Raw genomic sequence first — 10,864 nt, 5'->3', positions numbered from 1 at the left:
CTGAGCGGAAGTCAGAGGCTTAACCAACTAAGCCACTCAGGCACCCTCATTTTAAACATTTATGAGGTGAAGTTCACATATCATAATTAAACGTTTTACAGTGAACATTTCAGTGGCTGTTTAGTACCTTCACGTTATTGGCCAACAACCACCCCTGTCTAGTTCCAAAACATTTTCATCACCCCAAAAGGAAATCAGTACCCATTAAGCAATCCTCCCTTCCCCAATCCCTGGTAATCACTAATCTGCATTCTGTCTTCTATGGATTTCTTTATTCTGGATATTTCATATACATGGATCATACATATGTGACCCTTTGTTGCTTCACTTAGCTTAATGTTCTGTCTTGTAGCAGTACTATTCCTTTTTATGGCTGAATAATATTCCGTTGCATGTACATACAATTTGTTTTTCTGTTCGTGGGTAGATGCACATTTGGGTTGTGGGAAGAGTTTTGCTATGAACATGGGTTTACTGCAGAATCATTTTAATGATCTAACTACTATTGGTAGAGAATAAATTCAGGAATATTAAGGGCCATTATTTTGGGATTACAGGGGAATCTTTTTATATTATTAAGAGCATTGGGCTTTAGAATTAAGCAGACCAGACTCCATTTCTTCGTGTGTAAAGTGGGGAAAAAAGAACCTTAAACACAACTGCGTAATCATGAAGTTTAGTCGAAATATAGGTAAAGCACTTAGAACTATGTGGAGGCGCAGTGTAAGTACTGAATACATAGTATTTTTTAATCCTTTGTTTTTACTTTTCGGTTACCTTCATCTAAAATATTTTCCCCTATCGGAATAATACTGGTGTTAAACAGGGTTTATGTGTTTTACAAATAAATTTGCATGCTACACACTTCGATGCGTAGTCCTCTCTGCTGATACTCATTTGGGCTGGCGCCAAAGGGTGCTGATGGTTTGATCTGATAACATCACTTTGGCCTAATCTAGTTCTACAATATAACTCTCCCAGTTTCAATTAGGGTATTCTCCAACCCCCTGCCGTAACTCCTCTTCCATGTTAGTCTTTGTTTCAGGATCGCTTTATAATGTTGTATGTGCAACCATCCAGGCTTTTTACATTTTAGTAGTTTCCGACAGGGACGGGTGAGGAGCACAGGCTTTCACGTGCACAGCTAGCAAAATACTTCGCTATCCGATTTTTCCAAATACATAACATTTCCTCCAGAATATCTTTGTACTACCTAGAAAATCTCAAATTTTATTTTTCATCGTAAACTCAAACTTCTTTGCCACATATGCACATCTTGAGCACAAAAGGTTAAGGTCCGGGAGCCTGCCCGGGTTTGGGGAGCCCGAACCGGCGTCTGCAGCCCCCGAGCCGCCCCAGCGCGGGAGTTTCGAGGAGAGCCCGGGGCAGGTCCGGGTGTCACGTGGAGGGGCCGCGCAGGGTTCGAGCCGCCACCCGGGAAAGCTGCCGCTAAGGGGCCGCATCCCCAGAGCCCAAGCCTGGGCGTTCACTACGGCCTCGCGAGGAGGGGAGCCCGCCCGCCCACTCACGGCCGCACAGGTGTCCTGGTGGCGGCGCCCGGGCCCCCACCCGCGCGCAGGGCGGGCGGGCGGGCGAGAGGGATGGGCGCCGCCCGTGCGCGGGGGCTGGGGGCCGAGGGGGAGGTTCCCGCGAGGTGGTTCTCGGGCTCCTCCTCGGCGCTCAGGTTTCCTCTCCCGCCCGCCGGCTGCTGGCTGCGGCGCCGCCTCCCTCCCCCTCGCGGCCGGGCCCACTCTGCGGCCTCTGCCCGCCTCGCCCCCGCCCGGGCCTCCTCCCGCTTTCTCTCTCCGCTTCCCCTCGAGCCTCCGGAGGAGCCCGCAGCCGCGGGGCGCCCGGGAAGATGGCGGCGGCGGGAGGCGGCAGCGGCGAGGGGGGTGCGGGCCTGGGCGGCGCGGCGGGGTCGGGGTCGGGGCCGGGGCCCTCCGCCGGCGCCAGCGAGGACCCTGCCCGGGGCCCCGCGCCCAGCGCGCTGCACCCCGAGGAAGTCGCCGCGCGGCTGCAGCGGATGCGTCGGGAGCTGAGCAACCGCAGGAAAATCCTGGTGAAAAACCTGCCCCAGGACAGCAGCTGCCAGGTACGAGGATAGGACATTGAGGCGGCCCGTCCCGGGGACATCGGGGCAGGGCTTCCGAGGGAAGCTGCGCGGGGGTGTTGGAGCTGGTGCCCGGCGCCTGAACGGTGGAGGGAAGGAGGGCGTCGCTGCAGAGTTAGAACCGTCTGTGGATTTTGCAAAGCCCCCAGGCTTCCGAGCCTGCGGCCCCCGGGCCGGGTGGCACATTAGGAAACTGAGGCTCCGAGAGGCGAATCGGCTGGTCCAAGGTCACGGGAATCGGGGGCGGCTGCCCTCAGTCCGCCCCGCTCTTTCCTTCCCCTGTGGCCCTTGGGTGAGTGTGGGAGGAGAGAAGTCGGGGAAAGAGTAGGCGAAAGGAAGTGAAGGAGAGTGGAAGTGAGCCGAGGAGCACAGTTTTGGGGGGCTAAGTTTTCGGGGCCACCTTGGGAGGGGCAGAGGGCTCCCCCCTGGGGTCCTCCGGCCTTGGGTGTGCCGTGGGGGGCGGGGTCACGGGAGAGCTGAAAGTGAGTTTTGCTGTTGCAGAAGCACTTGCCCAAGTTTGTATGAAAGAACTCTGCCCCGGTCCTCCCCCCCCCCCCCCCCCCCCCCCCCCCCCCCCGGTTTACCAAGGCCCCGGAATGGAAGGTTATCGCTGCGCTTTGGGGAACCTTGCGGCCACCTTCTGTCATGCCAAGTACTGGAGGATTTGTTAGTGACTCTGAGGAGGCTTAAAGATAGGCTACTTTGTGTCTTTGATCCAGATTAACTGTTGCTTTAAGATCAGAAACTGCATCTTTTTACCCCCCCCCCCCCCCTTATTGCCAAAGTCTACATGCTCATTGTAGAAACGGGAAAAAATACAGAAAAGCGCAAAGAGGGGAAATAGAAATCACCTGTGCTTTTTCTCTTTACTTGAACTATAGTTAACACAATGGTTATATTAGTTTCAGGTGTACAACATAGTGATTGGACATTTCTGTACAATAGGTATTGCTCACTACAGTGTTACCATCTGTCACCATACAAAGTTATTACAGTGTTCTGGACTGGTTTCCCGATACAGTTCTTCTCCTGCCCGTGAGGTACTTCTAACTGGAAGTTGTACCTCTTAATCTCCTTCACCTGTTTCACCCATCCCCTTCCCTCCGCCTTGTTCCTTCTGGCAACCACCAAGTTCTGTGTGTCTATGAGTCTGTTTCTGTTTTGTTCTTTTGTTTTTTAGATACCACATATAAGTGAAATCACATGGCATTTGTCTTTGTCTGACTTATTTGACTTAGCATAATAATACCCTGCAGGTCCATCCATGTTGTCACCAGTGGCAAGGAAAAATTTACGTATTTCTGATATTTAAAGACAGCCGTTGTTAACATAAGGTACTATTCTTCTCCCTTTCCCTACGTCTATGTATACATATGTATTTTTGTTTTACCAAAAAAAAAAAAAAAAGCCATGTCTGATTCTTCAGTGTTTCTTAATTGTCTAGATGTTTGTGTATATTTCATATATAGCTTGAATTTATATATTTCTTGTGGATGGAGGAGGGTAGGCTGTCCTGGTGGTGGCAGATTTGGGTAGATTTATGTAGTTCCTTCTATAACGGGATACCGGGAATTCTAAGTGGGCTGGCGATTGATGATTGCAGTAAGACCCGTAAAATAATGAGAGCAGTGCCTCACTATTTTGTAAATAGACCTTACATAGCCATTCACAATAAATGAGAGCATATAACCTTATAATCCGTATGCATGAGGGGCCATTTTGTTTCAAAACGCAATGTAAAAAGACTCTGTGAATACGATAATAGCTCATCCCTCCTTCAGCTCTTTCCATCATTGTCCACTTCCCATATGTCAGGTAAGATTTTGTGATGCTACCTGTAAGAACACCTGCAATAGGCTGATTTCATAGAAGCAAATTTCCCCTACCCATGCAAAGAGAAGACAGCAAGGCGCTCAGTAAGAGGGAGGCTTCTTCGAAGCAGGTGGCATTAAAAAAAGTTGAAGGAATAGCAGCTCTGTGTGTAATCTAGGAAAAGGGAGATGGAGAAGTGTCTTAATTTTCTTTTGTTACCACATTCCCTTGTGTTCTAAAAATATTTAGACACAAAAGTCTGGACAGTTTGCTCTATTCTTGTTTTTTTTTTTGGTATCTCTCATTTCCCTTATTAAGAGCCATGAAAATAAATAAATAAAAGGGTCCAAACATGGGAACAGTTTTAATTGGTATTAGTGATGAATGGAGGTTTTTTGAGAATTATACTGATTTGTATTTTTGAGGTATTCTTTCTCTGTTATGACTTTATCTTTAGCCTAAATTTTGGAATTTTCTGTAAAGTAGCAAGTATAAACTATTGAATAAAATTTGAGTAAGATCTAGATGAGTTACGATACTTGCTGTCAAGTATCTTAAAGTTTTACGTTAAATACTTATGCCACATTTTTTGAGAATTGAAGAGTTTCATCTAAAAACAAAAGTTGTTAGGAACTAGAGATTAATTTCCAGACTTGTCCTAGCATTTTTTTTCTATTCTGATTTATATTATAAAATGTTTTTAATATTTCTGATATGTAGTTTTAAGATCTAAACATGTCAGTGTACATTTGAGTAGTGTTTTTTTTCTGTCATCTTCTGTACTTGTATTTCTGCTGGTTTTCTGATCACAATCATAACTGTCAGTGGTCTGTGTTAATTAAGTACAGTAGACCAAAGAATGCTAATTTTTAAAAGCAGTTGAAAGTCATTAGATTGAGAATAGCTATTTTTATTGGTTGAATAAAATTAACATACACTTAATCTACTCCTAAATTGTAATTTTATGAATATATTCTGCAAGGATTTTTTTATATTTTATCTTTTATTTCCCTTAAAAATTCTAATGTCTAATTCTAATGTCTTTCTCAGTGGCTGCAGTTTACTGTCAACTTAAAAATGAGGATTTAACTTTAATTTTCTGTTGTACCTTTTAGCATTTTATTGCTTGGCTAAACTACCAATTTACTCCTTATGAAACAACTAATATGGTTTAGGAAAAGGTTACTATTTTTTGTTCAGTTATTAAGTAATAAGATATTTTAAATGCTCAAATTCTTGTTCTTTTCTAGAAGACTCTCTAGGTTCATTCATTCATTTATTCTAGAATATTACATTAAAGATCAAGGCCATTCCTCACTCTAGTTCTCAAGCTGTATAGTTATGTCTCTAGAAAAGTTACATTGCTAACTGATTAGTAGGAGCCTAGTAATACTCTTTGAACATTTTTAAAGCAAGGGTGTTTTCTTTATTAAACTTGCTTTTCATAAATGTTACTCAAATTTTAATTTTAGGTAAAAACAGTTCTCAGAAGCTGTCTCATTGAATAGTTACAGTGCAGTCAGGTGCTGTCTGGTTGGTCTCCTATGTTTTCTCGAATCCTCTTAGCCCTCTGTGTTTTCATAGTCTCAGCTCTGGCTTATGTCCTTTGTCATCTCTTGCCTAGACTTATTAACAACTTTTCTGTTTGTCATCTACCCTCATTATTGTCCTGTGTCTTATGTTTTAGCCCATCCTGCTTATTGCTTCCCTTGAGAGAACTCTTCAAAGCACAAATCCAAGAATGTCACTCTACTACAAAAAGAAAAAGAGAAAAAAGAAAAGAAAGGAAAAGTTTAGCTCTGCATTCTCAAAAGAGAAAAAGAGGGGAAAAAAGAGAAGGAAAAGTTTAGCTCTACATTCTCAAAATCTTCCTCAAATGTCCGTCAACTTCTCTCTTTTCCTCAAATCATAAGGAATAGTGAAACTCAATTAGCTTGTTCCAAGAGTGAAATTGCTTTGAAGCTTCATGTTCTGACTGAAAAATTTGTGTTAATTTTATGTTCTAGTAAACTTGGATTTAATGTAAAAACAATGACTTAAACTTGTTTCACTGCCTTCCAACTTTTTCTCATAAACTTGACATGGAAGATGCCCATATTTATCCTATGATTTTTTTTTAATGTTTATTCATTTTTGAGAGAGAGAGAGAGAGAGAGAGAGAGAGAAGCAAGGGAGAGGCAGAGAGGGAGACACAGAATCAGAAGCAGGCTCCAGGTTCTGAGCTGTCAGCACAGAGCCTGATGGGGGGCTCACACCCACAAATCATGAGATCTTGACCTGAGCTGAAGTCGGATGCTTAACCAACTGGGCCATCCAGGAGCCCCATCCTGTGTTTTTCTGTGCTCCTTTATTACCATGGAGTACTCAGACCTTGTGTTGAAAGGCATGACATAATAGGATAGAAATAAAAGATTCTAGGGTTTTTGTAACTTGGCCCCTGCCTACATTTGCAGTCTCCTTTCTTATTAGTCATGCCTTGGATTCTGCTCTAGCCTTATCAAGCTACCTACATGCCGAAGTGTTTCAGAACATTGTGATTTGAATATTTATAGAAATGTCTTTGAATGTTTGTGTTTTGGAATGTAACTTTAGTGATTATTTTATAACAAATAACATTTCTAATAATTACAGTGAATAATAAACAGTGTTAAATGCTGGTTCTTATTCAGAAGAGCCGTTGTGAATGTGTGTCTGTGGATAGTCTTTTGCAACTATGAACCTAGAATTTTATTTTAAGGTAATGTTCTAATATGTGTTTTTGTTGCACTTTCTATAGATTGTTTACATTTGTTGGTTAACCTGGTTCTGTTTCAAAAGAATTGTTACTGGGGTTTCAAAATGGAGAAGACAGTGGCATTTATTCTCTCTACTGTTTGAATTCACTCAGTTTTCTCCTAAATGTTATGTATGTGTACATGTGTTTTGTTTAGAAGTTAGAATCTGGAAGAGACTTTATTGTGTAATTAAGAGAAAATGTGAAGGGCTTAGGGCTAACAGCCAAGGTTAGTAATAGAAACAAAACGTTGTATTGTCTCACTCTGGGCATTGTTAACTTTCATTTTGAAGTACTCTATTATAATAGTTAATGAGAAGCTTGATGGTTAATTCACCGAGGTCCATTTCAAAGCATAGTATTAACTAAGCACTTTTTAGAATAACAAACCACCAAATGTAGAAAATTCCAGTTACTTTTCTTCTTAAAAGCTACTTATTCCTGTGTTTCTTTTGTATTTGTCAGAAACCTATAGCATTTTCTCACATATTTTGTGTTCATTAATTGTGAGATTTAAAAAAAAAATTTTTTTTAATGTTTATTTTTGAGACAGAGAGAGACACAGCATGAACAGGGGAGGGGCAGAGAGAGAGGGAGACACAGAATGTGAAGGAGGCTCCAGGCTCTGAGGTGTCAGCACAGAGCCCGACGTGGGGCTAGAACTCACTAATTGTGAGATCATGACCTGAGCCGAAGTCAGACGCTTAACTGACTGAGCCACCCAGGTGCCCCAATTGTGAGATTTTTTTAAATAATTTTTTTGGTGTTTATTTATTTTTGAGAGAGGCAGAGAGCAGGGGAGGGGCAGAGAGAGGGAGACACAGAATCAGAAGCAGGCTCCAGGCTCTGAGCTGTCAGCACAGAGCCTGACGTGGGGCTCAAACCCATGAATCATGAGATCTTGACCTGAGCTGAAGTTGGACACTTAACCAAGTGAGTCTCACAGGCACCCCTAACTGTGAGATTTAAAAATATACATTATTTGTTTTCTCTAATAATCAGTAATTACTGTCTCTTTTCATAAGAGCGCTATTACTCACTTTTTCCTAATAATACTGGGATATTTTTACATTTTGAAAATATTCTTTTTCTTATTGAGAATACCATTTTGCATTCTTGATAAGTTGTTATTCTTAGTGTAGTTACTTAGCGTAGTTTACACAACTTAAAAGTTATCTGTTTCCTAGTGTAGTTAATCAGAATTGCATGATGGGTTCTTTTCTGTATGCTTTATTATTCCCAATGTAACAAGGACACTGAAAGCTGCTAGAGGGACATCTTCGAGACTTCTGGGTTGCCCCTGGCTCGGTAAGTTTCTGTTTTGGCAGGAATTCTTGCAGAGTGTTTCAGCAATGCTTGTTCTCTGCTCTGAAAACATATTCAAGAAGAGGAGTCCTTTGTGGTCAGTGTCACGATGCTGGATGTTAACAAGCAGTCTGAAGAAATCTCAGGTGATTTATAGGCCATTTCCTAATTAATGACCAGCTTATGTTTATAAATTATTTTTTGGACTTGTAACGTGTTTTCCCATAGAATAACATGGCAGATGGTGTTTAGTGCTGTCGGTTAGCACCTTAACAGCTGTTTGAGGTTTCTGATGCTTCTGAAGTTTAAGCTGATTCTAAATAGTACAGTAACATCTAAACAGCTTTGTGCACCAACAGCCTCTTCCAGCTTCAAGTCATTGACAGGTACACTTGTGCCTTATGGCCACGCTCAAGAAAGCTGTACTTAAGGCAATTGCTCTTTAAACAAACAAGATCACGAACATCAGGGAAGCATTAAATGAGATCATCTCTGATGGAAGGCTGTTGCTGAAAAGGGGTCCCTCTGGCCCCCTGAATTTTGTCTCTTACTACTTCTGTGTGGATTTATCTTCCCTACTTTGTAGCCAGCAGTCCTTAGGAGCTTTCAGAACCCATTTCTTAACTGTGGGCAGAAAGTTTTATGCTTAGCTCTACTTAGACCAGCTGAAACAAGACAACTAAAAGAAGGTTAAAATGCAAATAGAGAAAACAAAATTCTAAATTTAAATGTTCTATGATTGCTTGTCTGAAACCTTGGCGCTGTATTTTGTTTGCCTGGGGAGGCAGTTGCCTTGTCTAAGAGGATGATGTGTATGGAGAGGGGTAATAAATGAGAAGTGGGAAAATCAGACCACCTGGAATGCTTGTCTGTATATTTTGGCTTATGATTATCTGCAGATGATTGTCCTTGGTTGCTGTGCTGAGTATCGTTCATTTGTTCTTCCAGATCTGTCTCCATCCTTCTCACCTGTGCTGTGTCCTGGGCGGCTTATCTTACTGTAGATTGCACTAACCAGGCTCTCTCATCCTCTAATTTCTGGTTCCATTTAGCCAGAGCCACCAGTGGGAGATTTAAAGGGTGAAAGAGAGCTAGATTGGAGCATTTATTCACCTAGCTCCCTTTCTACCAGGATACCTTGGGTTGACTGTTTCCTCTTTCAAAGGTCACAGTTCCTTTCCAGTGGCACACCATGCAACTAAGCTCATTGGGTTGTTGTAATCATAATCCCTCTGCCAGGGGTTATGGGAGACTGTTGTTAACCATAGTTTTTTTTTTATTTTTAAGCCTTTGTAGATAGTGTCTTTAAAAAATTCTCTTTGAGGTGACTGGGTGGCTCAATTGGTTGAGCATTCAACTTCAGCTCAGGTCATGATATCACGGTTTGTGGGTTTGAGCCCCATGGGGGGGCTCTGTGCTGACAAGCTCAGAGCTTGGAGCCTCCTTCAGATTCTGTGTCTTCCTCTCTCTCTCTGCCCACCCCCCCCCCCCCGCCCCCACTTGCGCGCGTGCGCTCGCACTCTCTCTCTCAAAAATGAAAACATTAAAAAAAATTCTCTTCAATTACTTAGTTTTTGAGTATGCGATGTTTCTTGCTCAGAACCTGATGCTGTTGCCTACCCATAGTTTCCTTTCTTTCTCTCGTCTTTCCTCATAGAACCCAAATTTTCCTTTGAGGCTCTTTCCCTCCCTCATTATTTGGCAATTATATGACTTGAGTCCATTTGATAGAAGTCACCCCATTGGTTTGGGTGACATAAACCAATAAGCAGTGTTCTTCCCTTTTGGCATGAGAATTAAAGCATGTGCCCCCTAAGCCAGTCAGTATATCATCGTTCCTTGACTGTAGTGATTGCTTCAACTCAATATAACAAGAAGCTTAGGACTTTTGTTTGCTTGTTAAGGTAAGGAGTTCTCTTCCTACTGGATATGAATGCAGAGGCACATTGCCCTGATTGCTGCTGGCTATCTGAGGACAGAGCAGACATCCAAAGGGGGATTGGACTGAGGTGGAGGAAAAAGAGAGAGAGAAAAGCTGAGCTAGAGCCCTGGTCAAGCTATATCTGAAACTTAGTTCTGGATTTCATACATATGCAAGCCACTACATTCCTTTTATTTCATGGATTTCAAGTTGGGTCTTACATTACTACCAACCAATAGTATGCTAATTAATATAGAAGTAAAAAAAAAAAAAAACAAAGTAAAATCTCAGTATTGGAAGGGATGGTAGAAGATATTTTATCTCTTTTGCTTACTGCATAAATAAATCCAATTTAAAGTTCTCAACCCGTGAACTTTTAACACCTTTACTTTCAAAGACATCACTGCTTAGTAAAGTATCCTACTTTACCTTCAGACAGCTTTAGTGTCTTATTTATACTGAATATATAAAATTAATTTCCCTGAAATTTTGATTTCTTGATCCAACTTTTCCCCTCCCATAATAGAGAATTTGTCATATTGTTTTTTAACTTACAACTTCAATTGCTTCAAACCACTAGTTTTTCGGATATGAGTCCAAATTTCCTCACAGACTTAATTCTTTTTCCCTGAATGCACACCACTACTACTTTGTTATTGTCTATCTTAAAATGTGGCACCCAAAATTGAGTATGGTTGTCTGGTTGAGATCTTCCAGTAATCCCTCTGCAAGAACAAATTTCTCTCTCCTTTAGATATCTGTAGCAACAATAAAAATTTTTGTTCATTGGGTGCTTACTATTGCCAGACACTATATGTTGTATTTTGTTTACATGATACTTACCCCTCATTTCAAGACTGTAAAATCAGAATTTCTCGGGGCGCCTGGGTGGCTCAGTCGGTTAAGCGTCCGACTTCAGCTCAGGTCATGATCTCACAGTTAG

The 10,864-nt window shown here is 42.1% G+C and overlaps 1 protein-coding gene across 2 annotated transcripts in view; it reads left to right on the top strand.

Moving 5' to 3' along the window:
* The first annotated feature begins 1,597 nt into the window (after positions 1-1,597).
* Positions 1,598-10,864, top strand: part of RAVER2 (ribonucleoprotein, PTB binding 2) — a 97,845-nt gene continuing 88,578 nt past the window's right edge. The window contains exon 1 of one of the 2 annotated variants that reach the window (XM_019449017.2): positions 1,598-2,092. In XM_019449017.2, coding sequence (XP_019304562.2) covers positions 1,859-2,092 — 234 coding nt within the window. In that variant the 5' untranslated portion in view covers positions 1,598-1,858. The remainder of the gene's footprint in view (positions 2,093-10,864) is intronic. The other variant, XM_019449016.2, reaches the window with a different exon arrangement.

Source organism: Panthera pardus, unplaced genomic scaffold (genome assembly GCF_024362965.1).
Source record: "Panthera pardus isolate Hobbes unplaced genomic scaffold, ASM2436296v1 HiC_scaffold_11, whole genome shotgun sequence".
Taxonomy (NCBI): Eukaryota; Metazoa; Chordata; class Mammalia; order Carnivora; family Felidae; genus Panthera; species Panthera pardus.
This window is presented reverse-complemented; position numbering and strand designations above follow the sequence as displayed.